The following is a 26,295-nucleotide window of genomic DNA, read 5'->3' on the forward strand; positions in this document are numbered from 1 at the left end:
TACTAATATTTATTTTTTATAATTTTAATATAAGCTAGAGAGGTCAATATATATATTTTTATAATATAATATTGTTTTTAACTCCTTGACAAAGACTTGACCAAATTTGAAAATAGCATTCGACAAGTCTAATTTCACATGACTTAAAAGAACTGAGATGTTGCTTTCTGCACCCCCGAAATAACAGGAAAACATTCACCCCACAACCTGTTGTATTTTATATATATATCCCAAAAGTCTCTTTTCAAAAAACATTTCATAAAGGGATATTTGGAAAAACTTATTTTAGAAGACATTATACGCATACAAGAAAGTTTATTCTAGAAATCTCATCTTGAAAAAATTATTCGAAAATCTATTTTAGACATTTTGAAAATTCTGTTTCAAAAAAATTATTTAAAAATTCCTGTTCCGAAAATCTTGTTTTAAAAATTCTGAAAAATTAAAAAATATATAATCCGAAAGTCATTTTCACAAAAAATAAAATAGTCATTTCAAGAATTAAGAATTTAATGGGTTGACAACAAAATGATAGGAGTGCAAAAGGTAAAAGCCCGAAAAACTATTGATGAAAAGTTTGAAGTAGATGGGCTAAACAATTAATTAATCCAAATTTCTACGTTATTTTTATTTAAATATTTCATATGCCTTTTAAGATGATATATGCACGTCTTTTGGGAATTTGGGTTGCTGAATTTTTATGTACTGTTCCTAGAATATGGACTCGTCTTTTGGTTTTCTTAAACTTCTTAAAATTCTAATAAGTAGTGAGAAGTAAATTATAATTAAAAATAAATGTTAGTAAGGATTTATTTCTAAAAGGAGTCTTAATGAGCATTTCATATTGTTGACCTATAAGCTTAATATAAATGTTTTGTATAATGAAAAAAGAGAGCCAAATGTATAAGATCCAAATTTGGTTCTAATCTGTAATTAATTACTCACTTTCTCATATTTCTTAATTCCAAAATCAATTTCCATCCCCTTTATTTTCTCTTCACATCTTGTTTATTACATGAAAAATATTAGACATACTAAACACTTCCCACCGTCCCATGTTTTACATTTTTTTTTGCGTTTTTTTGTGTTGTATTCACTACGTTTTAGTTTCTTTTTTTATTCCATTATTAAATTATTACTAAGAATCAAATAAGAAAATGATACATATCATGTGAGAGAACCTCATTATACATAATTATAGATAAAATAAATAAATAGTTTATAACTTTAAAATTATTAATATTTTGACGTTATTGATTATCCTATAAACACAAAGGACTAAGTAACTTTGCTGTCTTTTTTTTCCCTTCTCCTTTTCCTTTCTTATCTGCTTAGTCTTGTGCGTTTTCGGACATTTCTTCACTTCTCAGAATAATATGAAATGGAGCCTTAACTATAAGGAATGATATCCCCACAATACATGTTGACGAACTTACCTCGTCAAAATATCAAGAACAGTAAAACATGTTTAGAACCATTTGAATAGTTACCCAACAGTTCATCAATCCTCATTATAGGGTCATATAGTTGTTATCTGTTTGATATTAAGTTGGATTTTAGATTCTCCTATATTCTCATAGAGAAATTTAATCACTGGAATTTCACTATGCCACTAATTGTAATTAGTTTACATGAAAAGTACATTACTTACAGAGGCTGATGGTTAATGATCATATCACAAGTGGAGCAAATTGTGTTTTTGTTGGGTCATTCGTTCCAGATAGATGATGCAGCAGCAGCACTAGCTCGCAAGCCTGTTGCCAAACTCTTTATTATAAACCTGAATTAAACCACTCTCATCTGACACACGAAGCTTCTCATCCAATATTTTCTTGTATTGATCATCTCGGGCTTCTAGATTACGCACCAACTCAACCTACAACAGATTTACCACAGATCAGAACAGATTAACCAGCCTCATATCATAAAAATGACACCAATCGATAATTTAGTCCAAATCACAGTTAGTTTGGACTTATCCAATTTTTCTGACTTAACCATGAAGATGTAGTGAAAGAAGAATTCTGAAAGCCACGAACACACACTTAGCAAAGAACAAATCAAATTTTATTGTTTGTTACAGGATATCAAATCACCTGTTCTTGGAACATATGGAATTCGTCACAGCTGAGGGAGCCATCACTGTTTGAGTCAAGGAGCTGCATCATTTCTCGGGCATCTTCTCCTGGAGCCCCAAGCTCTTCCATCACTTCTGTGAGCTCCTCAATGCTAATTTTACCATCTCCATTCTTGTCAAGAAGGCGAAAAACTCTATCCCTCTGATCAGTCTCAGTCCCTTTATGATTTGTACCTGGAAAATCTTTAAGGCGCAGAGCAGCCAATTCAGCCGCAGCCAGCATGATGGTCTTCAGACGCTTCGCCTGAGCATCAACAACTAAAACATAAATGCCGATTTCTTTCATGCGATCTCCCAAGAAGATAAAAGAATAAAAAAAAGTTCAATGTCTCTATGTGTATGTTTTTTAGATATGTATAGAATTCATTGCTTCTGTTTTTATATATTTTTCATTTCTGTGAAAGAAGACACTAACCTCCTCAGGATCGGTAAGGCCAGCCTTATATAACGAATGGGCTGCTGTTCCACCAACTGCTAACCTGTCCATTTCAGTTGTTCTTATCTGTATTTCCATCAACGGTCTGATCTTACCATTTTCACTCACATCAACTGCCATATGCAAACTTTTGTAACCATTTGCTTTTGGCCTGGCAATATAGTCCTTTGTCCGATAAGGAATTTCCTTCCACATAGATTGGATTATCTGGTGAGACCTATAGCATGCTCTCTCTCCAGCTTCTGACGCATTCTCTCCACCCTTAGGATTCAATATCACTCGCATCCCAAGCACATCATTCACATCTTCTGGCTTCCTACCATCCTTCAACAGCTTCTTCATGGTGCTGTAACGACTCTTATATCGACCTTTTACCGATATACCATCCACAAGTTCTGAGAGTAAGGGATCAGCCTTCAGAGTCTGGAGAAGTTCCTCCTTGTAGATGTCAATAAGAGATACACCCCCAGTCTCATGACTTCGCAACCACGCATCCAAATAAAGATATGAATAAGGAAACAAGTACTGAAACGAGAGATCTTCCAATTCCAGTGACAAGTAGGTAGTTCCCACTGCATGAGCAAGAGGGGCATGTAACTTCATAACCTGCAAAGAAATTATCTGCTGCTGATATCTGGGCAGATAATCAAGGTGTCTCATCGTGTCAAGCTTCAAAGCCAGGTCCAGGATCAAAGCCCTGATGTCATAGTAAGTGAGGCAGAACTTTCTCAATGCAGCAGCATTGTCATCATCCACAACATCTATTCTGGATGGAATATTGTTCACACGCAAACTCTCGTGAAGCAAATGAGCAGTGGCCAAACCAATCTGATTCCGGATTTCGTGTAAGCTCAAGTGGCCTGCTTCCAACACCTCTCTCAATATCCCGGCTGAGATAACTTCAGCATCCATCTGCATTCACATTCACTATAAACAAACGATAAACAGTAACGAAAATAATAATAGTAAGAATAATAATATGTCCCATACAAGACAATAAACAAAGGAAGGACGACATTATAAGAACAACTCGATTGTAATTGCTTACGTTGGTTCTTAAAATTAAGCAACTGGAGAATACCATTTAAACCGATGAATTCCTATACAGTTCATAAAAAACTTGTTTATATAAACAATTACAAACAAGGTCGCTTAAGCATTAAAAAAATAAACACTCAAGTTGAACTCTGTAAAAGTTAGTGAATATTCTTAAACTTCATATAAAAAGAAGGGGCATACTAAAAGAGAATTACAAGTCCACAGATAAAGTTCTTGATCAGAGATGCTCTGAATTAGAGAAATACTAATATGATTTAAAATCTATTAAATTAAATCAACCCTGTGTTATAAATCAGAATGCAGAACTTGAAATGCATTTCCATTCTTACTCCCACTCAAACATTCTTAATATCCTTTTTTTTTCTTTTATTTAGAAATATATTTCACGCACTATCCTATAACTAGCAAAAAAATTTCAAACTATTTTCATTTATCTTCATATGCACACGTGATCCATTAATTAAGGTACCCTCTTTTCATCTAAGCTGAATTTCAGTATTCTATTTTAGAAGAAAATGTCAACAGCCATATATTAAATATATATATAACATGTCAAAACATTTACTTATTAAGATCTTAATCATATAAAAAACAAGCATCTACTGTGTAAGCTAAAATACCATAGATAGTACTATTAAGAACGAAAGTAGAAAAAATACAAAAGAAGTGGTGAGTAAGTAGGAGTGTTAACTAACTTGGAGATCGGCGAGGAGCATGGCGACTGACAGGGCCTTGGAGAGAGGGGAGCGACCGTCGGGAGAGAGAGGAGAAGCTTGGAGGATTGGGATGGAGAGTTTGAGGCACTTGAACAGAAGACGAGATGAGCTCGTCGACAACACGTTCATTCTTTCTGTCAACTCGTTGAACACTCCCACCAACTCCATCACCATCTTCCCTCCCTCCGAAACCTCCACCGCGCACGCCGTCGGACCACACCACCGCCCCCCGCCGCCGCTCACTGTCCGGCGCCGGAGCACCTCGGAGAGTAAGTGAGCGGGTGGAAGGGAAACGGTGCGTTTGGAAAGGGCGTGGCGAATGGGGTAATGGAGAGCCACCCACTGTAACGACTCCATTCAATTCACCTTTCTCTCTCTTCTCCCCCACGATGACCACGACAACAACAATATTTGTGGTTGGATCGTTACCCTTCATTCAAATTAATATTTTTTTTAAAATAATAATTGAGAAATATACCTTTTTAAACTACAATTTTATCACGTTAAATGAATCATCTTTACCTTACGAATATTATAATAAAACAATTTTAATATTTTCTTGTATACTATTAAAAGTAAACATTTAGTTAAACAAAACAACAATATGAAAAACAAAAAATGTGTGCATGAGATGGCACTTGAAAAATTAACTTTTAGTTTTATTTTAGTCATAAGTGAAGTGGCTTCACTGAAATGGATAACATAAGTTTGCGGGGGAAATAGTAACTTTTGGGGCTAAGCAATTTAAAATTTTCACATATGATCAGTCTCTTCTTTTATAAATAAAACTTACATTTCTTATATTTTTAATTAAACCACACTCACTTTCTTATTTTATCTATGAACATATTATTAAAATTTAATGAATATAAAACTTTTTAAATAAAACAAGGAGTATCATTTAACACAACAAAAGAGGAGGTGCAATTTTTCTATTTATATTTTTATATAAAAAAAAAATGAAAAAGAAGAGATAAGGTGTGTGCAGTGTTGTGAGCTGAAATGAGTAGTTGTTTGGTTGCTCCGCCATGGCCATGTTCAAGCATGGCGGAAGCGAAGCAGCACCATTCTCTCCTCCTCCGTCTGGGACTCTCTACCGACAACCATGCGGTGTCTGGCATCTTCACCTTCTGCTCCCTCTCCAACCACGGCAACCTCAACTACGCCCTCAAACTCTTCACCACTCTTCCCAACCCCGACACCTTCCTCTACAACACTCTCTTCAAAGCCTTCTCCATTTCCCACACCCCTTCCCTCTCCCTCCTCTTCTACTCCCACATGCTGCAACGTTCCATCGCACCCAACTCTTTCACCTTCCCCTCTCTCATAAGGACCTGCAAACTCCAACAAGAAGTTAAGCAGCTCCATGCACACGTTCTTAAATTCGGGTTTGGAGCAGATACCTTCGCTCTTAACAACTTGATCCACGTGTATTTCGCTTTCGGGTCCTTGGATGATGCCAGGAGGGTGTTTTACACCATGCCTCATCCAAATGTCGTGTCTTGGACGAGCCTTGTTTCTGGGTACTCTCAGTGGGGACTCGTGGACGAAGCTTTTCGAGTTTTTGAACTCATGCCTTCCAAGAACGGGGTTTCTTGGAACGCCATGATTGCGTGTTTTGTCAAGAGCAACCGGTTTCGTGAGGCGTTTGATTTGTTTCGGAGGATGAGGGTGGAGGAGGTGGAGGTGGATAGGTTTGTGGCTGCTACTATGCTCTCTGCGTGCACGGGAGTGGGGGCATTAGAGCAAGGGAAATGGATACACGGATGTGTTGAGAGGAATGGGATTGTGTTGGATTCAAAGCTTGGCACAACCATTGTTGACATGTATTGCAAGTGTGGTTGTTTGGACACGGCGTTTCGGGTGTTTTGTGGGTTGGAAGTGAAAGGAGTTTCTTCGTGGAATTGCATGATTGGGGGGTTTGCAATGCATGGCAGAGGAGAGGATGCAATTAGGCTTTTCAGGGAGATGGAGGAAGAAGGAATGGTTTTGCCTGATGACATCACTTTTGTGAATGTTCTTACTGCTTGTGCTCATTCGGGTTTGGTTGAGGAAGGGTTTTATTACTTTCGTTACATGGTTGATGTTCATGGCATTGAACCCACCAAGGAGCATTACGGTTGCATGGTTGATTTGCTTGCTAGAGCTGGAAGGTTAGAGGAAGCAAAAAAGGTGATAGACGATATGCCTATGAGTCCTGATGCTGCTGTGTTGGGTGCACTTCTTGGAGCATGCAGAATTCATGGGAATTTGGAGTTGGGGGAGGAGGTAGGAAAAAAACTGATTGAACTAGATCCTGGAAATAGTGGGCGATATGTGATACTAGGTAATATCTATGCTAGTTGTGGAAAATGGGAAGAAGTTGCTGGTGTGAGGAAATTGATGAATGAGAGGGGAGTGAAGAAGGAACCGGGATTTTCCATGATAGAAATGGAGGGAGTGGTGAATGAATTTGTTGCAGGGGGAAGAGATCATCCTCTGGCTCAGGTTTTATATGCTAAGGTTTATGAGATGTTGGAAGCAATCAGGGTGTTTGGTTATGTTCCTGACACAGATGGTGTGTTGCATGATCTTGTTGAGGAGGAAAGGGAGAATCCTCTGTTGTACCACAGTGAAAAACTTGCAATTGCTTATGGTTTGTTGAAGAGTAAACGAGGGGAGACCCTACGTGTCACCAAGAATCTGAGGGTTTGTAAAGATTGTCATCAAGCAAGTAAACTGATCTCGAAGGTTTATGATTGTGATATAATAATAAGGGATAGAAATCGTTTCCACCATTTTAGTAATGGAGAGTGTTCATGTAAAGACTATTGGTAACTACAACTATGATCAGTTACCAAATTTTGTTCTTTTTTTCTTAAAATGGATATATAAATCCTGCACATTTCATTTGAATCCGAAAGCAAGCAGTACGTTTAACGTGTATCTCTGCATCTAATCATATCAGTAGCAAAAAGTTACCTTGGTTGGTGCTTGTATCCTCAAATTTTAACTATATTGAGGCCTAAATGTGGATAAAGAGTGCTCCCAGGCAGTAATCTCACCATTAAAAATTAACGCTATTTAAATTTTAACTTATCATCATCAGCCAGTAGATACTTTGGAAGGTTGAAGAGGAGAATACATACAAGGAACAAAGGTAGCTGGTGCATAGTATTGAACTGTTGAACTGCAGCAATAAGTCCCACATTGGCCAGATGAGACAAGAGTCCCTCTGAAGGTTATTATAAAAAGAACTTTTCTTCCCTTTAACACTCATACCTTTCTCGGCCTTTTGGCTAAGATCAAGTGTAGTATCTGTTCTTATCAGTTTAATATCTGATATGTGGGCCAATGGTCCACACGATATTAAATTAATTTTTTGAAGGGGAGATCTCACTACAGTGGCTTGCTACTGGGGATCTCGAGTGTCGCTCAAGTCTTGCACTATAGCTTGAGCCTGGCACACCCTACAATATAGTATTAAAGTTTATTTTTATTCCTTATTAGTTTTATTATCTGGTACCCTATTGCATAATCCTGACACAATCCAAAAACTATATTTAAGTATTTTGTATAATTTAGGAATTAACTTTTCTAACTCTGTTAATAGTGTGATGTAACTAATCTGTGGAAAGGAGTTTTGTAAAGACTTAATAAGAGAATCATTATAATTATTGATAAATATTTTCTACAAGCTACAGAGTATTGATGATATTTATAAGACTTCCAAATTGTTAGAACTAAATCAATGTTAAAAGTGGTTCTCATTGTCAGTGTTACATAGCTTTGGTATTTATTTCATGCTAAGTATTCACTTTTTAATTTCAGGGCAAAGGTTCTTGAGAGTCTCCCAAACGACACAAATGGAGATATGCGTCTGTTCCTGCAAAGAAGAACAAATCTATGAATGGATCAAATCTTCAGAATTCTTTGAATATAAAAATCATTAATCAATATAAAGATATCAGCTAAGTGCAGGTGTAAGTATAACATTTCAAAAGGAATTCTAGATTTCTTGTAATATTTTCTTTAATATAATTATGTCCATCACTAAATTGAAGTATTGTCCACATTCTATATTTTGAAGATATTGAACACGTCCTCTTATGAATAATTTTCATGGAGTATTTGGTACATGTCACAGGAGATATAACCTAAGTGGTAGCTGTAACAGTTCATATGCCAAGGAAAGAAGAAACATAAAGTGATGATGCTTTAGCAAAGTAGAATGTTGGAAAGTAGAAAAAAGTCAGAATGAAAAACCTAATGAGTAATAGTTCACTTACCATATCCTTCCATAGATATTACTTGAAGATCACCACCAAAATACCTAGCATACAAACGACAAATGGGAAGTCCATAACCATTTCCAGCCATTGTTACATTACCAGCTATTCCAAGATCAGAAGGATCAGGTTCATTCGATGAATTTCTGGCTGTACTGTAGTGATACGAAAAAATCTTTGAAAGACCACTTCTTGCAATTCCACCTCCCTCATCAGAGACCTAACATGTCATTTGTTAAACACAAAAAGACCTTGATTATAGCAGGTAAAAAACCCCCAATACAATAAATAAAAGCATGTTCATGATGGAAACCTAAACCTACCTTTATGGTAACATCCTCTATTCCATCAGCTATTATTATTCTGATTGGAGGAGCAACTTTGTCAGAATCCATAAAACGCTCTTGCACAGCACGCAGTGAGTTCTTAACCAACTCAAATACCATAAGGTGCAAGTGAGCTGAAACATACCTATAGCAAAAACACAGAATTCTAGATAAAAAAAAAAAAAGAACATAACAGACCATTCCAAGCACTATGCATATAAGAGGGTTTGATGAAGAATGAATAGAAGACAAATGATGAATTCACAGAAAAAAAAAAGGACTGATACTAACGGAAAAGTAAATTCAGGATCCCCATAAATGTTAACATCTGGGGCACTGCCATATTCGCGATAACACATGGAACGAGCATCTTCACTTGCATTCCTAGCCACAACCATAGGACACAGTTTTGTGTGTATGTAACCAACACAATTTTGAGGAGGGTTGGGGTTGTGCAACTCCACATGCTGCCCTGAATCCATCAAATGAAAAATATGTGTAATATCTTCGAATTTGAAAACCAGCTATAAAGATTTAAGTACACAAATTGTGTAGCAGATACATTGATTAGTCTCATTAGAAAGTGTGTTGTTGGAACTAACCGATGAGCATTCTGATTCCTATTCTTGACATGTAGAAACGATCAAGAAACTCATCAATCTCATTAGGATCCTCGTAAACAGTCTTCAATTGCTGAACACCTAAGGCCATTGTAGGAACCACATTGTTGTGTCTCACCTTCACAGCCTTAATCATTTCAGTGAATTCTTTCTCATCATCCATATCCTTGATCTCAGGGAAAGATCTAAGGTCTCGGAAAGAATCCAAGTACCAATCTCTAACCTAAAAACATGAACCAGTAGCAGCACAAAGTTCAATATTCAATAATCCATCTGCAGAACCAGAAATTACTTCTAGAAAAACCATAAACTTGCCAGAAAGTGCACAATGGAAACCCATAAAGGCTTCAAAACAAACATCTTCAACCTTCACATGATTAAATGTAAATTGGTTTTATCGGATTCAAGAAAAGGGAGGTAAAAGGTAGAACCTTCAAAACAGGAACTGTCTGAGACAAGCCATGAGGGAGATCGTGAAGCTCGATGACTCTCCATGCAATCCTAATGGGAAGCTCTTTGTGAAGGAACTGAGCAGAGATGAGCAAACTCTTTGGGGTGGGGTTGGAACCAAACTCCATCATGTACCTCAGACTCACCCCTGTCTGCTTCAAAGCACCCAATTTCTTCACCTCCTTCATCAAACTTTTGCACCATGGCAACGTTTGCTTAGCCTTAACCGACATGTCTTGTTCCTGGACCCGACGACAACATGTACCAAACGAAACCGAGAGCTAGGAACTGACATAGATGAAACCAATAACAGAAACGAGAGTGGAGAGAGAAGTTGAAAAGTGAAAGGACAAAAGGTGTCTGAAAAAAACAAGGGGTGAATGATCCATTGATGTCAAAGGTTTCAGTTTTTGTGTGGCGTTTTGCCGCAGTTTTCTCTCCTTTGTAGATTACAGAATATTCAGAGGCTCTGCTGTTGGCACGTGGCTCTCTCTCTCTCCCTCACACATGTTTGTCTCTTGTTCACTTAACCACAATTACATACAACAAATTATTATATAATCTAACATTATTATGTTTCTTCATCTAATGTCTCGTTATTTCTCAGAGTAAATTTCACTACTCCGGTTCTCTTCAACCTTCTTGTAACTTGAATTTATTTTCCGCTAATACATGGCATGTTATGTTTCAGAGAATTTAGAAGAAGATAAGTATTATATATAAAAAATATTAGTGTAAACAATAATAATAATAATAATAAAGTGTGCCTTTTACATTAATCAAAAGAATGTACCATAATAACCTTTGTTTTTCGTTGCAGTCTTAGTAGCATCTAAATATGAAATTAAAAAACTGAATATTACCTAATGACTTTTGCCTCTATCATGGAGCTATTCCATCTTTCACTTTTTTTTGAATATTCATTTACCAAAGCGCATGGGAAAGAACATGACAAAACATTGTTCAATTTTTGTGTATAAATAAGAAAATAAACTAAGTCTATAAAAATATGATAATTAGCTTCTAAAATTCAAAATGGGTCTTAACATTAGTATCAATAGGATGTTTCATTTTTCTTTTAAGAAAACAAATGTATTTTTATTAAAATGAACTTAACTAACATTTAAAATTTTAACTACCTTCAAACTTAACAAATGTATGTCCATGGTTGACCTCAAAATTATATAACTAACATTTAAAATTTTATAAACTTGTGTTGACTTTTGTTTCACACTAATAAATAGTTTTCTAGTGATTAAAATTAATTCCAAACACCATTTAATTCATTTTTGTTGAGAATTCAAATGTAAGTTTAAGTCCCATATTGAGTAAAAATAGAAAGTTGAACATCATATAAAGATCAGGTCCATAAATTCATTGTCTTAAGATTTCGAGTTGAGAGTAATGTCAATCTTTATGTATAGGTTAAACTTATGTTCATTGTTGTTAATATAGTCTACTACATTATGTATAAGTTTATGTAAAACATGATACATTACATTGGTCATATTATAACAAGATTTAATTTTGCTGATATGTCTTGATAAATCAATCATTTTGATATTATATATATATATATAATATATATTCGTTGATTAAGAAAAGACTATTCCAAATCTGCAAGTTTTATTGTTAACATCTTACTTCCTTAATTTTAGTAGTATTTCATGTGAAACTTAAATTCAAATTTTCTAATCTTTAAAATGCTTAGTATTAAATATATATCATTTGAATATAGATTTATTTTTATACTAAAAAGTTACTATCCTCAAAGGGTAATTTTTGACATACGTGTATACATCCATAATGGACTTTTTAACACGACACTATATACTTTATAAAAACTGATATGACAGAAATTAAGATTAGTTAATAATGACACTAAAGATTGTTGTCGTATTTAAAGATGATGAGTTTAGTAATAATTTATGAAATTGTTTGCGGCCCGTTTGAATTTAGATTCAACTCATTCACAATTACTTTTAGTTGCACATGAAAGGTAACATAATAAATAACAGAATCAATTTCATTAGTTAGTCCTAAATATTTCATAAATTTAATTCTGTAATTATTTTTTTCATGGTGTGATTCTTATTTTAATTTTTTTAATTTAAAAACAAAAAAATTATTAAAAGAATAGAATAATTTTCTAATAAAAATTCAATTTAAAAAATACTCAAATAATTTATATAGTAATTAAATCTCAAGTCATACAATTAAATAAAAATAAAAAACTACACTACTCCTAAAAGGGAGACGAAAAAAATGTAAATTTTTTGTTTATAAAATACAATAAGCTGAAATCCAAAAGTATAGATATATAGTAGTAGTTGTTTGAAAAAATAGATAGAGAGAGTAGATAGATGAATGATGATGATAATGTTTGAAATTAGAGTTAAAAGTGAATTGAAAGGTGAGGCAAAGTGGTTGATGGGAATATGTGAGAGGAGACCCACAAACAGCACATCACACTTCATAACAAAACAACCACTATCCCTACCTTACACTATGCACAATTATTTTTAATGAAATTGATTAAACTTATTATTAAAAATTGATTATCCTAAAAATTTCATTTAAAGACATTAATCATAAATAGATTCATCTAAATAAGATAAAGTAAGAGATGCGTCATAAATGACAAATTATTTTGTCATCTTATTAAAATTATCTCATTTTGACTAAGACGCTGTTTTTGGTATAAGACTTAATTTTATTTAAAAGAAAAAAAGAAAATAAACAAATGACGACAAAACTCTCCCTCGTTGTGCCAAGCTGTCATCCATTCTATTTTTAGTTTTATAGTTTATAATTTCTTTATTTTCATCGCTAAAGAAAAAAGAATTCGATGAAAAACAGAGTGGATTAATATAACCTTGAATAACTAATTAAAAAATAAAAAAATAAAAATAAAAATGATATAAAAGAATAAAATATTTTCTGACAACGGTTCCTTTCCTAATTCCATCGTTTGTTCCATCTCATTGTACAGCACACACAGGTCGAAGTTCCTCGTTGTGTTGTGGTGTGTTCTGTTTCGTGTGTTGTTCTGCCTCTGCTCTCTCTTTCGCTTTCTCTCCCACTCTCTGTTCCTTCAGTTTTCAGTTTCACCCAATCCAAACCTTCCACATTCTTCTTCTGCATTCTTCCTTCCTTTCTTGACAATTATTATGCATCGCCGTCCTAATCGTCTTCTCTCACCAACCGACTAGGGTTTGTCTTCCACGTTAGGTTTTTCGTTTTCTTGCCGGGATTCTGGGGGCAGACTTAATCTCCGGCAGCTATGGCCTCCAATTTGCAGATGAGTCCTGAGGTCGAGCAGATCCACGGTGAAATTCGCGACAACTTTCGTGCCCTCGCGTATGCCCTCTCTTAATTCTCTCTTCTTATCATTATGTGTATCACTCTACTACTCCTTCAGATTAAGAAATTAATTTGATTGATGATAATCTTGGTGGTAGTGGTAGATGTTGTGATTTGCGATTTTATGATTGTTGACATTGGGGGATTGGTTGATTACCCTCTGAAATGTGATTTTCTGTGATTTCAGACTTGGGGTTATTTGGCCTCTGGGTTGGGTAGTGTTGTAGCTTTTCTGTTCAGGTGATTCGTTTGTATTATTTATGCAGACGAGAAGAGTTTTCATCTGGACTTTAACGGGTAGTGAGACTCTAGGGTGGAGTTGCTTGTTTTTGTTTACCACTACACATGTTTTCGTCTTCGGTCACTGTGATTTATTTTTCATCTCTTGAACCTCTTAATATTACTGTCTTGGATGACTTAGATTTCCCTCTCCCATTCAAATGGTGGGTTGAACCAGTTGTTGGTAGTGACGTTATCGTTCCTTTGTTTCTCTTTATACAAGTGATTTGTGGCTTGGTTGTACTTTTCTTTTGCTTTAGTCTCGAGATAATGTATCCTTAGTTGGTGTTACGATCATAGTTGTTTTTAACGAAAGAACCAGGGATTAATGACTTTTGTGAATAGGTCCCATTGTTTAAGCAGTTGGGTTGGGGATGTGCTATAATGTGGATGATCTGTAATTTCTTGCTTAGTTTATTTATTTGTTGACATGCTTCACCTTTTGCATCCAGAAATGGCTTCCAGAAGTTGGATAAGATTAAAGATGCCAATAGACAAACTAATCAGCTTGAAGAACTCACGGACAAGATGAGGGACTCCAAAAGGTTAGTAGTTATGTATTTTATATTTTTAATCCTGTCATCACTCACTGTAAAGTGTATCTCTCTAAACAAGATAATAAAACTTTGAATGGGAGGCAAATGCACTCTGTCCAAAATATCTCCTTTTCTTCTCTCCACAGGTTAGCATGGTGGAAAATTTGCTTGTTATTGTTAAATGTAATAGCAAAAGCTCTGTAATGGAATTTACACCTTATACCAATTTCCCAGGATTGGGTGATGCTAACATGGAAAACAAACCTATTCTATATCGAATATTTTAGGGAAAAGAAATGGGTAGTAATTTTGTTGTTTATCATGCTGTCGATGTGCTTTCCAGACTTCTTATTTGTTAGGTAGACTAAATTTGCCCTTTTTCAATGTCCCATTTCTGAAAGAAGTGAAATTCCCTGTGATTAATGGTTTCAGGTTGATAAAGGAGTTTGATCGTAAAATTAAAGATGAAGAGGGGAGAAATCCCCCAGAAGTGAATAAGCAACTGAATGATGAAAAGCAATCAATGGTCAGTACCCAGAACACTTATTTTCAATTTTTCCTTTGCTCATGTTGAAAATACTGTATCTAATTCTTCAAAGTTTGAATTGATCTTCCGGCTTATTCTGTTTTTGACGTGTAACAACTTTATTAGTATTTTTCAAGTAATGGCAATTACTTTGAGTATTGTCAAGACACTTAAAGTGATTCCCAGACGATCAGAAAATAGCTTGTGTCTGAGGATTGTGCACAGTTGTTTCACATTCCCTGTGCATTTAAACAAACAGCCAAGTCTTTGTGTTTGCTAATGTACATTCTTCTTGCAGATCAAAGAGCTAAACTCATATGTGGCATTGCGAAAAACGTAAGTTTGTCTTTATTCTTCCATTTCTTTCTTTAACATATCAAATTGATTTTCTTCAAAGTTATGGAGCAAATCAAGTTGTGAAGACCAGTTTTCTTTATGGGCGTATTCAATATTCTGAATCACGAATTCATGATAAATGTTGCTGCAAAGATTAGCAGAACCAATAAAGCAAAATTCAGTTTCCCTTTTTGTTGACTCTACTGCTAAATAAGGTTTTGGAGCTTTGAAAGGAGGATTTACGCTATCACTTCATAAACAGGTACATGAACACCATTGGAAATAAAAAACTTGAACTTTTTGACAATGGAGCTGGAGCAAGTGAACCTACAGCTGATGAAAACGTTCGACTGGCATCAGGTAAGATGTTTGATGGAATTAGTAACTGGTTCAATGAGGTGTTGTCAGAACTTTACATATTAATGAAATTGATTTCAGAGTACATTTGTGCTTCTATTGTAATAAGTTTCCATATAGAATTTGTGCATTGTGTGATTACTAATTTTTGCAAAGGCATACTTCAGGCTTTTATCTTTGTTGGTGTGTCCTTCTTGGGGTTGGGTGTGCATTTGGGTAAACAGCTTATCATGTAGTAAAATGACCAATTAAGAGTTTTTTGAATAAGTACCTAAGATTAATGTACTTTTGTTTGAGTTGTTTCTACAATTGAAGAGCAATTAGCTGTAAGCTGTTTTCATAAGCTATTTTGGAGAGCTTGTTAAATAGCTGCGGGCTGTGACACAATTCACAGGTGGTGAGAGCAGCAGCGTTGTGGGGGTACATGAACCAAAAAGGAGGTTGTGGCTTAGGGTGTATGGGCAGGTTAAGTTTCTAATGTTTTGTTTCGATTGGGTTGTATGACCCAACCCTTTTTTTTAAAAAAAAAATAGAAATATAATTAAAACTGAGAATAGAAACCAGAAGAGAAAAAAGAACTAGGGATTGCATGCCTCAGGTTCGGTCGGGTTGTGCTGACCTTAGGCTTCTTTGTGAAGATGTGTGCAGTTTGGGATTGCAATTTCTGCCATGGCTATTCCGATCCACCATTCTGTGACACCCAATATGACATAGTGCTGCCATGCAAACTCCGATTGTCTCTTCCATGTTCTGTCGATCAATTTTCCATAGCATGACTGCCTTTTTTCATTAACACTGTCAGCTGTTCTGTGTGTTCTCTTAAGTCTCAACGCCTACACATTCACTTATGTCATAAGACAACTTGTCCACAAGCCTTCCAAACACACCCATTGCATGCTTATTATATTTTTGTGTAGCAAATATTAAAGTAACTGGTAAATGTCCTAATTATCTTTAGCAATAATGCCTTTTTGCTTCTATTATAGAAATGTCAAATCAAGAGCTAATCAATGCTGGGACAAAGACAATGGATGAAACTGACCAGGCTATTGAGAGATCTAAGCAGGTGAGTCACTTCATAGTTACACCTCCATTGCTGCTGCTGGACCTTTTTCTTACTTATTTCAAAATGTAGGTTGTACATCAAACAATTGAAGTTGGCACCCAAACTGCTGCTACCTTGAAAGGCCAAGTAAGTCTGATTTGCATTGAGTATCCTAATATGAAGGAAAAAGTGAGAGATAACAATTTGACCTTTATTTCTGTTTATTAATTTTTGCAGACTGAACAAATGGGCCGTATTGTTAATGAACTTGATTCAATTCAGTTCTCAATTAAGAAGGCCTCCCAACTTGTTAAGGAGATTGGTAGACAGGTTGGTATCAATTGATTGCTTCCATGCACTATTTATTTACCTTTCTTCAAGACTGTGTCCATTGAACTAAGTTGTGTTTCCCTATTTCAGGTAGCTACAGACAAGTGCATCATGCTTTTTCTGTTTCTCATCGTCTGTGGTGTGATTGCCATTATTGTCGTGAAGGTATCATTTTCATGTCATCCATTACTTTAATGAATTTCTACTGGATTTTTTTTCCTCTCGAATTATGCTACAGTTTTTAAAGAACTAATGATGATCCGCACTACTGATTGCCAATTAAAGAAATGCTTATGGTCAATGTGTCATCTACAGATTTTTCCGCTGTGCACTAATAAATGTTTCATATTTATGCAATACCTACTCTATCTTTCTGTTTTAACTGTTATCTTGTGTAGATTGTGAATCCCCACAACAAAGATATTAGGGATATCCCGGGATTGGCACCTCCAGTTCCCACAAGGAGGCTTTTGTATGCAAGGACAACAGATCATTTCGATTAATTCTTATATTTGAACAAGAGTGAACTGCGTCCTACTCCTACCAACTTGATTCTTGTTCTCATTGCTGCGGCGGAAGTTAGAGGATTGTTGTCTGGAGGCATTATTTTGGTCTCTTCAATTAATTAAATATTGTACACTTGCATACCCTTGTTTGTGATTTTATGTAAATCACACGAGAGCCTTCTGCTTTTCTTTCGAGTGCCATGTTTCGTTATTGTAACATTCCAAAAGTGTAGGACCAGAGAAAGTAATGCTGTTAAATTCGTTCTGTATATGTCTAATTCAAAGTGAGATTTGTCCCCGCCCCCTCTCCTATTTCTCTTTAATGTACACACACTTTCCGAACTCAGATGGATTGCTTTTGTAAATTACGTTCAGGGTTGAGCTTGCAGTTGTTCATATAAAGTTTCTTTGGCCTTCAAGCCTTAATATTTGTTTAATTTAACTTATTTTTGAAAAAAATAGTTACTTGTCAGTTTATCGAAAGAGTCTTATAAAAGATCTTTTAGTTTTCTTCTATATTAACAGTTACTTAACCTGCCTTTTTGAATGAGAAAGAACGTGCTCTGTTCTCTAAATTCCAATAATGTTCTGAGTGTTCATCCGTTAGTTTTTATGTTAGGACTCATCCTTAACTGTAGAAGACGCAACCCAAATCAGAATGTATTAACAGATTTCTGACTTACAACTAATTTTTCTCCAACACTAGCTTGCATCGCCTTGTCTTGAAATTTAGAAAGTTATTTTGTTTGTTACACTGCAATGAGGTGGAATAAATAATGGAGATACACGAAGAAGCAAGTCTGCCCTGATATGTAAGTTTCAAGTAAAAGACCAGTATATCTTATTCTGATGATCTCTATCCCTAAAATCAATTGGTCATTCACTTTTAAGAATATATATACACACACACACACACTTTTGCAACACAATGATTATTATACAAATAGATACTTAGAGAGACCTTTTCAAGGAAAACCAACCTTTATTCAAAATTGTGCCCCAAATGGTGGTAATAAATTTAGACTGATATAGGAATTAAGAGGAGACTGGGTCCCCCACTCTGGTCTTATACCCCAGATCAACACATGACAAAGAACAAGCGAGAACGATTCCATTATAAAGCATACTAGTTGAGAAAGAATAAAGAGTGGTATTTTTTACCAACTTCCACTTGTTCTTTCTCCAAAAGGGGAAAAATATATGATGAATATTGTAATGGGGTTTTCATTTTCCTGTGGCATGGTTGGCTAGCTGCATGCGTCCAATATGAGACACCCTTGATGACGAAATTAGCGGTGCTTCTTCATCAAAGTTCATATCAGAAAGAGAACCATTTCCTCCATTGTTACCAACATTATCTGCCACATATAAATCAGATGACCTCTTCTCGAATTTCCAGTCCTGTATGTCGATGGAATTTGATCAGGCAAGATGAATAAACTAGAAATTAAAATGACCATGCTAAAATATGCGATAAAAATTTCCTGATCTTTGTCAGTTACTTCATTCTTAACTCATATTAACATGCATAACAAGTTTACATAGACTCAAACACAAATTCTGAAGTTATGCCAAGAAGATACCTTTGTCATTCGATCTGGAATAATTTCAGCAGGTGATTGAGAGGCTCTGACATCCCTAACCTTGATGTAATTGTACATCACAACTCCACATAGTGCTGCAGGTAAAATATGAAAGGATGAGGAGGGAGGGAGATTAAAAAGAATTGATCTTTTCAAACAAAACTTACCAATAGCATAGCCAATTATGTTCAGCCATGTTATTGCTGACTCTGGAAATATAACGGTAGAAAGGGCTATCAATATCCAGTCTTTAAGCACTCCAGCAACCCGTATGGTTACGGCACCAGTTCTACCGATTACTAAGAAAATGGAAAAATTCAAGGCTAAAGCACACAGAGCATTGGAAAAGAATATCCAAAAGTTGAACTGAATCTGCGAAACTTCCATCACGGGCTTTTCCAGCAGGTACCAAGGCACAAAGAGAAACACAAAACTGCATTCAACAAAGTACAAATCAATGAGCAGATAACATATGGTAAGCTGGTTTTGAACAAATGCAAGCATTGATGCTACCGATAACAGCGTATAAACCACCTAATAACAGAAGCAATAAAATTGATATGACAAAAATCATATACTTATAAGAAACTAAAAGTACAAGAATGACTTCTGCATACATTGTTTCAAGGATACTTTCTACGTATCTGTATTCGATATTTGATCGATAATCATAGATGTATGGATGTATGGATGTAGGATGATAATAATTTATAATTTTTTATTTTATCAATATTTAAGAAAGACGATTTTAATTTGCACATGCAGAGTTGCAGTTATATATTTATTATATTATGAATATATCATGTACAAGTTATTTTTAAAATAAGCGTCTCCCCCTATTTGATACTGTGCATCATACATTTAATCACGTATTAGCACATAATTATCTGCCAAATCAAATCCATTGAGGGGAGTATATCATCTTTGAAGCTTGGACATGCCTCTTAAATAACATGTTCCTATGTGTGACATGTACCTAACACCGACACGCTTATGTCACGTATTGGTGAAGTGTTCAATCTAAAAAATTTCTATTGTTTTGACATAATTTTAACACAACTCTAACACAATTTTAATAAAAATAAATACAATGATTTTCTAAAAACTCAAATTTATTGTATAAGTTTCTATTATAATTACAGAAATAAGAAACAAATCTTATATGATCACAAATACATGAACTATATATGTAGTATTGAGAATTTTATATTTAACCTCCTATCATATCTTCATAAAATGTGAAATTTTTTAATATGTTCTCTTTATATGAATCTCGACTAAAGTGTCTTTTTCAATTATAATGATCAAGAAGGAGATGCAATGTCTTTAATGAATTATATCCTCTGTTCACACTTTGAATGTTAGATAAATGGATTAAATCAATTTTTGTGTAGGTGACAATATGATTCGACTATTATATTTGGCTAACAATATTTATAGATGATTTTGAATATATAAATCTTGATTGTCAATTTAAATAATTCATAATGATTTAATATATAGATCTATGTTCTGGTGTCCTGCATTTTGGGAGTTACACGTGTCAAAGTGTTTGTGCCTGTGTCATGTTAAGTGTCCGTGTCAGTACCTACATAGACCATAACTGATGGGAACATGCTTTGTATGGCTAGTAGGAACAGAGAAATTTGTACAGGTGGGTTAATATGACCTCTGCATAGACTCAATTAATTTATTTATATATAGAGAAAACCACAAATATACCTGCATGGAGCTATGTAATATAAGCTTGTAATAGGATTTAAACTCAAGCCCTTTTTCTGTAAAAGGACTTGTGTTAAGACGAGTCTTAAAGCTTCAGCAAAAATGCCCGTGACCTGGTAAACTGTACCAACTACATTAAAATGAATTTCTCCGTAGGAGGAAATGACAACTCCAACACTGACCAGCAACATGTTGAAGAACACATCGCATCTTGCTTTGTCAGTGCCACAAATAACAGCCACCAGGAATGTTGCCACGGGCACTGAAAAATCATGTTTTAGAATCAACAAAATAATCATTCAGAGGGGTAAGCAAAGCATGTGATGTCTGTTAAAAACGTACTTAGAGCCTTCAGCATCTGGATGAATGCCACAGAAATATGCAAATAAGCTGTGTTACCAAACCTGTAAAGACATAATAAATTCTTCATAAAAACCTGACTGTTTTTTCACAAGTACTGATATTGCACAAGGTGTGAGCATGCGATTAGAGAAACACAAAACATCCACCAAAGTAGTACAAGTGAGCTATCATAATTTTCTTACAAACATCATAGCTTGAACGGATTAATTAAAATGATAGAAAATTAACAAATTACAAATGTGTGAGTGTTCTGATCCCAAAATTAACCTTGTTTCAACTTCTAAACAATGTGGAACTATTAGATATACTAGCACCGTGGTGACACAAAAAGTAAAATACAAGTTTGAGGCAAGTATAATACAATGACTTAAGGCCACACAACCTATTCCACAATGACCTATCATTGAATAGAGAATCATGGTCATTCCAAACACTGAATGATACACTTTTCTCTTTATTATGCCACCAGATTCTTTCAAAAAGGGCTTTCAATAGAGAACATATAACTTCATGCCTATAGTACCATCTTAATAGTTTTAGTCGATTCGCCATCTCCATTCTACTGCAGGCTAATGTCCGAATATCCTTAAACGGGTTTGTTTACATTAGAAAAAAGTTTTGAAAACAAGATCCTGCTGAGAAACTGGTTAAGTCCCAGGTCTAGATAATTCAGAAGAGTGGTGCAGAAAAGAAGGGTAAAAAGTAGGCCAAAATCAGTCAAAGCTAATTAGCAAGTAAACAAGATTTTTCACAGATGTGAAGGATACTCCCATTATCAAATCTGAGGGTAAGTTTGATCCCAACTCAGAGCAACTTCAGTTTGCCCGTGTTGAACTGCTTACCAAAGACTTGAAGCAAAGAAGGCACTTATCGGTATCACGCAAGTTGCATATCTGCAATGCAATAAAGAAAGTGCTTAAGAAAGAAGTTGACAAAGGAAAAGAAGTTCAAAAAGCCTTCAAATCAAAGACACACTTACATTTCAAATGTCATTTTCACAGGAGATACAACCTGCAATCACAGAAAAGGAAAATAACTTAAAATAATCAAATAACCAGGCAAAGAAAGTGATCCAAACAAGGGTAATGAAAAGAAGGCACTAAAAAGTTCAGGTAAGAGGAAGAGTTGTGCAAAGGGCACAAAGTAGGACATCTTAATGAAAATGAAACACTAACATCAACACTTACAAACACGTATGCATATAAAAAGGTTTTTAGAAATCACATCATTGAGTTGAGATTCACCCAAAAAAGAAAACTATAGTTAACAGAACATGACAGCGGTGCCCCTAGATGCGATAAAGATCAAAGCCTATACACTCGAATAAAGAACACAGTAACATCCACCGTACAAACTTAGCACACAATTCCACTTTTTGGTCAAAACAAAGCCAACGCTGAATACTAAAGGCAAACAAAATTGACAATAAACCAGCAAAAGGAGCGCATTCTCAAAGAACAACACAACACCAAAACAGAAGCGCCATAACATACCTTAAAGACCCGGACAAGAAAAAATGCCACTGCCCCAGAAAAGCCCATGTGAATCATGGTGAGTGTTATAGGAAGCGGAAAGTTAAAGTACTTTGGAGACAGAACCCACTGCAAAAATTATTAGAAAGAAAAAACATGATACTACATTGGAGATGCTTCAACTAAAAGTAAAAACTAGTTTAAGGTTGCTATGCATATATACATTCGTATTAATATACCTTGTTGTACAAAATGACTCCAGAAGAAAGCAAAATGTAGACAAACAAGTAGAAATAAGTGAAGAAAAGCGTTTTGTTAATCATTTTGGTCGCAAAGAACGAAGAAGCTCCTGAAGCAGAAAAGGCTCAGTTACACGAGAATCCAAAACTGGGATGAGGTGAACGCGGTTGCTCAAGACCCATCTCCTAAAATGGAGCAAAGTTCGTATCTTTGGAGTTGCAGCATCGATTCAAACGCTGGAACACGAAGAAGAGAGAAAAGGGCACGTGCAGAAAAGCCAAGAAGCTAAGCGTTTGTGGCGATCTATGGCGCGAAGCAATGAAGAGAAGATCCAGGTTCTCGCGAGTGGGGTTCAAACGAAGCAGAGAGCGCGTGAAGAGGAGAAGAAGCGTGTGAGAGTATATGTGTGTGTGTGAAATGGGTGACTCTGCAGAGGATGAGTAACGGACCTGCAACATTGGTACTACACAGTACCTTCTGTCTCTTACTTTTCAAACTTTTTTATATCTAAAAAATATATATATATATATATATATATAATATTCCTCTATATTATTTTTTAGTTTCAGAATAATTTTATTTATACGGAATTTAAACAATAACACCTTTTGAACTCACATAGAAACTTTTATCAATTAAAAAAAAAAGTTTAAGCATGTGTGGTTTGTTTTCTAAGGAGTTTGACTTGTGTAAGCTATGATATAATTTACAAGTCTTTACAAAATAACCTAATGCATGTTGAAATGCAATGCATATTTAATTTTTTTTTTAAAATGATCTTTTTAAAATTTTATCTAAACTTATCCTTCGTATATTTCCACTCATTGAATATTGTAGCAATGTGAATAGTTTTATGTTTGTAATTAAATTGAGATAAAATTTCACTTTGTATGATCTTAATTTTTAAAAATTTTGTGCGATTTTGGAGTGGTATAATTATTGTGCTTACGTTACGGATACATTGTGCATTTATGATGTTGTGTCGGTGGTGATACTGCGATAGAGATATTGGGATAGAGGGAGCATATGAAATAAAAAAAAAACTAGAATTTAAAATCAACAATTTCCTTAATCTAATATTTTAAAATTTGGAATACAAAATTTACTAAATAATATCACTCGTGATTTTTAAATTTGCTTAATTTGAAGCAAAAATTATAGTTGAATTAGATAGATGTTTTGAAATATTATATCCACGCATTCACCAAGGCAAACTAGATTATTTTTCTTTATTTAAATCATTTGAAAGTTATAACTAGTAAATTAGTTGTCAAGGGTCGATATGTGCATAACATGTATATATTCAATTGAGTTAAGTATGTTTTATTTTGATTTAAAATTGAAATTTGTCTTGTATGAAATTTTAATAAATTTTGATTTCTAAATTTTAAAAATAAATAAATATAGTCATCTTCATCCAATTTAGTGAGCTATTTTTTAGGTGTTTAATGCATTTCGTAATATAGATATTGAATGAAAAATATATCAAACGGTGTAAATAATTTTAATATTAACATAAAATGCGTGTTTAATACGTCAATAAAGGTTAACGTAATTTGATTAATAAGACTATATTCATTTATTTTTTAAATTTAAGGACAAAAATGTATCGAAATTTGAAACAGAGATAAAGATAAATTCCAATATTAGATCAAAATTTAAGGAATGAAAACATAGTTAACCGTATTGAATTAGTACTTTATCACTTCAATACCTGGCATTTGAAAATTAATATGAAGATTAATATATGATTAATGAGCTCAATTAACTTTTAAAAAATTTCTGAGATATTGGGTATTAAAGTTTGATCCAGCCCATTTTTGATGGACCGATGAAACTTTTGTAAGATATTTTTTCGTGCACTCCCAGTATTAATAACTGCACCCTCATCGTCTCTGTAATCCACCACAGAGGAAGGAGAGAGACATCGTTTCGGAAAAAAAGATCATCCTGAAAGCTTATTCTAGAAATTTTGAACAACTCATTCCAGAAAATACTATATATGTATCAGAAAACTGATTCTGAAAATTTTATTATGAAAAATTGTTTGAAAAGGTATTTCACGTGTTCGAAAAAGTTTGTTCTATAAATTTAGTTCTGAAAATTCTATTTAAGAAATATTATTTTGTAAACTCTGTTCCAAATATTCTGTTTTGGAAATCATGCTCTAAAAGAAGTTTTGTAAAGTTTGTTCTGCAAGATTTTGAGAATAGGTTCCAAAAATAACGTTTACAAAAGATAAAAGATAAAATGGTCGTTTTAAAAATTTGGGATGTGCATTTAGAAATTACGGGCTGCCAGTAGAGAAAACTCTTTTTATTAAATGCAAACAATAGATTGTGATGATATATGGTTGGGTGACCGAAAATTTGGCCAACTTTATTTTTCTTATTTCAAAGCCAAACTGATGCAAAAAAACAACTAACCTAGTTTGAAGACAATCTGGCATGTCTAGGATACCTAAAATTTTTATAATTAATAATATCAGAATTTGTTTATTATTCCCACAGTTAGGTTTTTTATTTTTTATTTTTTTAATACTACATATGAGAGGAAGCATCTATTTTATTTCCTGAAAGAGTTGACACCATCACTTTGGTCTTAAACTTTGATCCTTCAATCATTGAAGAAGTGACATCAAAATCATTGTCTTGTGCAAATCACAGGTTGATGTGTTAAATTGATGACATCTCTTATCTTCCAAGAACAACTCAATTAATATTTCCAAATAACACATTGGATTAATATTATATTCTTCTCATCAACCAATTAAACCAACCTTAATTTTTTAAAACACTAAATTGAAGTCACTCCAATTTTTCATTATATCAGTACCATTTATTTTTCCAGAAAAAACAAGTGGTCATCTCATACAATACATATATATTTTTTATAGTTTTGATATGAGATGGTGGTCCGTTCCGATATCGAGTGAAACAGAATATTCAAGAAAGTTTATTAGAATAAGTTCTAATCTGACTTTGATCCTATGTTGGAAATTGGCTTTGAGCCTAACTCAATCCTATAAAACCAGCTTGTAAGGTAAAGTTTACACTTCACTTATATATTGTGAATTGGTCTTATCTCCGATCGATACGAGACTTCCAACAAATATCGATTAAAAGGTAGACTTTAACCTAATTTAATCATATTCGGATAAAATTTGTATTTATTTATATATTATAAATTTATCAACGTGGATTTTTCGGCGGTTTCAACACAGGAATTAGTAATATTACTGAATTTCCAAGACAGCTCCGATCAGAAAATGGGGAATTTTAGGTAGGAGGTGATAGTGTCACTATCATGATTGATGAGAAGCACTTTGTATCCTTTGCAGAAGACATTTATTAAGAAAAGAAAGAGACATAAAATATGGAAAAATGTTGGATTTATGCATAATTAATAATTATGATTATAAAATGGATGGATGAATGGAAGTAAGGTGACAGAAGCAGCTAAGCTAACTATATTATATAATAAGTAAAAGATAATATAAGATGAAGAAGGGACAAAGGAGTTTCAACTACTGAGACGACACAGCAGCACCAAACCAGAATGCAGAATGTTGTCTCAATTTTTGATATCCCAACAGCCTCAACTTCCACCCTAATGCTTCACATGA

The 26,295-nt window shown here is 34.3% G+C and overlaps 5 protein-coding genes and 1 non-coding gene across 6 annotated transcripts; 3 read left to right on the top strand and 3 right to left on the bottom strand.

The window, feature by feature from the left end:
* Positions 1-1,372: 1,372 nt before the first annotated feature.
* Positions 1,373-4,755, bottom strand: LOC114177827 (probable GTP diphosphokinase CRSH, chloroplastic). The gene is made up of 4 exons (XM_028063396.1): positions 4,328-4,755; positions 2,553-3,485; positions 2,097-2,381; positions 1,373-1,876 (listed from the first exon to the last, which is right to left on the bottom strand). The coding sequence occupies exons 1-4, from the start codon at positions 4,703-4,705 to the stop codon at positions 1,742-1,744; spliced, it is 1,731 nt and encodes a 576-aa protein (XP_027919197.1). The 5' UTR covers positions 4,706-4,755; the 3' UTR covers positions 1,373-1,741.
* A 576-nt stretch (positions 4,756-5,331) lies between these two features.
* On the top strand, positions 5,332-7,540 carry LOC114177505 (pentatricopeptide repeat-containing protein At5g66520-like). Its single transcript, XM_028062879.1, has one exon. It carries the CDS (start codon positions 5,351-5,353, stop codon positions 7,163-7,165), a length of 1,815 nt encoding a protein of 604 aa, XP_027918680.1. The 5' UTR covers positions 5,332-5,350; the 3' UTR covers positions 7,166-7,540.
* Positions 7,541-7,596: 56 nt separating this feature from the next.
* On the bottom strand, positions 7,597-10,514 carry LOC114177182 (pyruvate dehydrogenase (acetyl-transferring) kinase, mitochondrial-like). Its single transcript, XM_028062439.1, has 6 exons — positions 9,994-10,514; positions 9,545-9,785; positions 9,234-9,414; positions 8,940-9,087; positions 8,617-8,836; positions 7,597-8,213 (listed from the first exon to the last, which is right to left on the bottom strand). Exons 1-6 carry the CDS (start codon positions 10,243-10,245, stop codon positions 8,155-8,157), a joined length of 1,101 nt encoding a protein of 366 aa, XP_027918240.1. The 5' UTR covers positions 10,246-10,514; the 3' UTR covers positions 7,597-8,154.
* LOC114180025 lies at positions 7,606-7,801 on the top strand. Its single transcript, XR_003603602.1, has one exon. It is a non-coding gene; the product is annotated as a U2 spliceosomal RNA (small nuclear RNA).
* A 2,447-nt stretch (positions 10,515-12,961) lies between the features above and the next one.
* LOC114179418 (novel plant SNARE 13) lies at positions 12,962-17,709 on the top strand. Its single transcript, XM_028065758.1, has 10 exons — positions 12,962-13,372; positions 14,107-14,199; positions 14,623-14,716; positions 15,015-15,052; positions 15,315-15,412; positions 16,396-16,475; positions 16,545-16,601; positions 16,692-16,784; positions 16,875-16,949; positions 17,183-17,709. Exons 1-10 carry the CDS (start codon positions 13,296-13,298, stop codon positions 17,285-17,287), a joined length of 810 nt encoding a protein of 269 aa, XP_027921559.1. The 5' UTR covers positions 12,962-13,295; the 3' UTR covers positions 17,288-17,709.
* Positions 17,710-18,252: 543 nt separating this feature from the next.
* Positions 18,253-23,134, bottom strand: LOC114179950 (probable sugar phosphate/phosphate translocator At1g48230). Its single transcript, XM_028066467.1, has 9 exons — positions 22,670-23,134; positions 22,452-22,559; positions 21,938-21,969; positions 21,801-21,851; positions 20,938-20,999; positions 20,596-20,857; positions 19,041-19,306; positions 18,874-18,968; positions 18,253-18,691 (listed from the first exon to the last, which is right to left on the bottom strand). The coding sequence occupies exons 1-9, from the start codon at positions 22,751-22,753 to the stop codon at positions 18,515-18,517; spliced, it is 1,137 nt and encodes a 378-aa protein (XP_027922268.1). The 5' UTR covers positions 22,754-23,134; the 3' UTR covers positions 18,253-18,514.
* Positions 23,135-26,295: the final 3,161 nt, after the last annotated feature.

The sequence above is a fragment of the Vigna unguiculata genome, chromosome 3, assembly GCF_004118075.2.
Source record: "Vigna unguiculata cultivar IT97K-499-35 chromosome 3, ASM411807v1, whole genome shotgun sequence".
In the NCBI taxonomy this organism is placed as follows: Eukaryota; Viridiplantae; Streptophyta; class Magnoliopsida; order Fabales; family Fabaceae; genus Vigna; species Vigna unguiculata.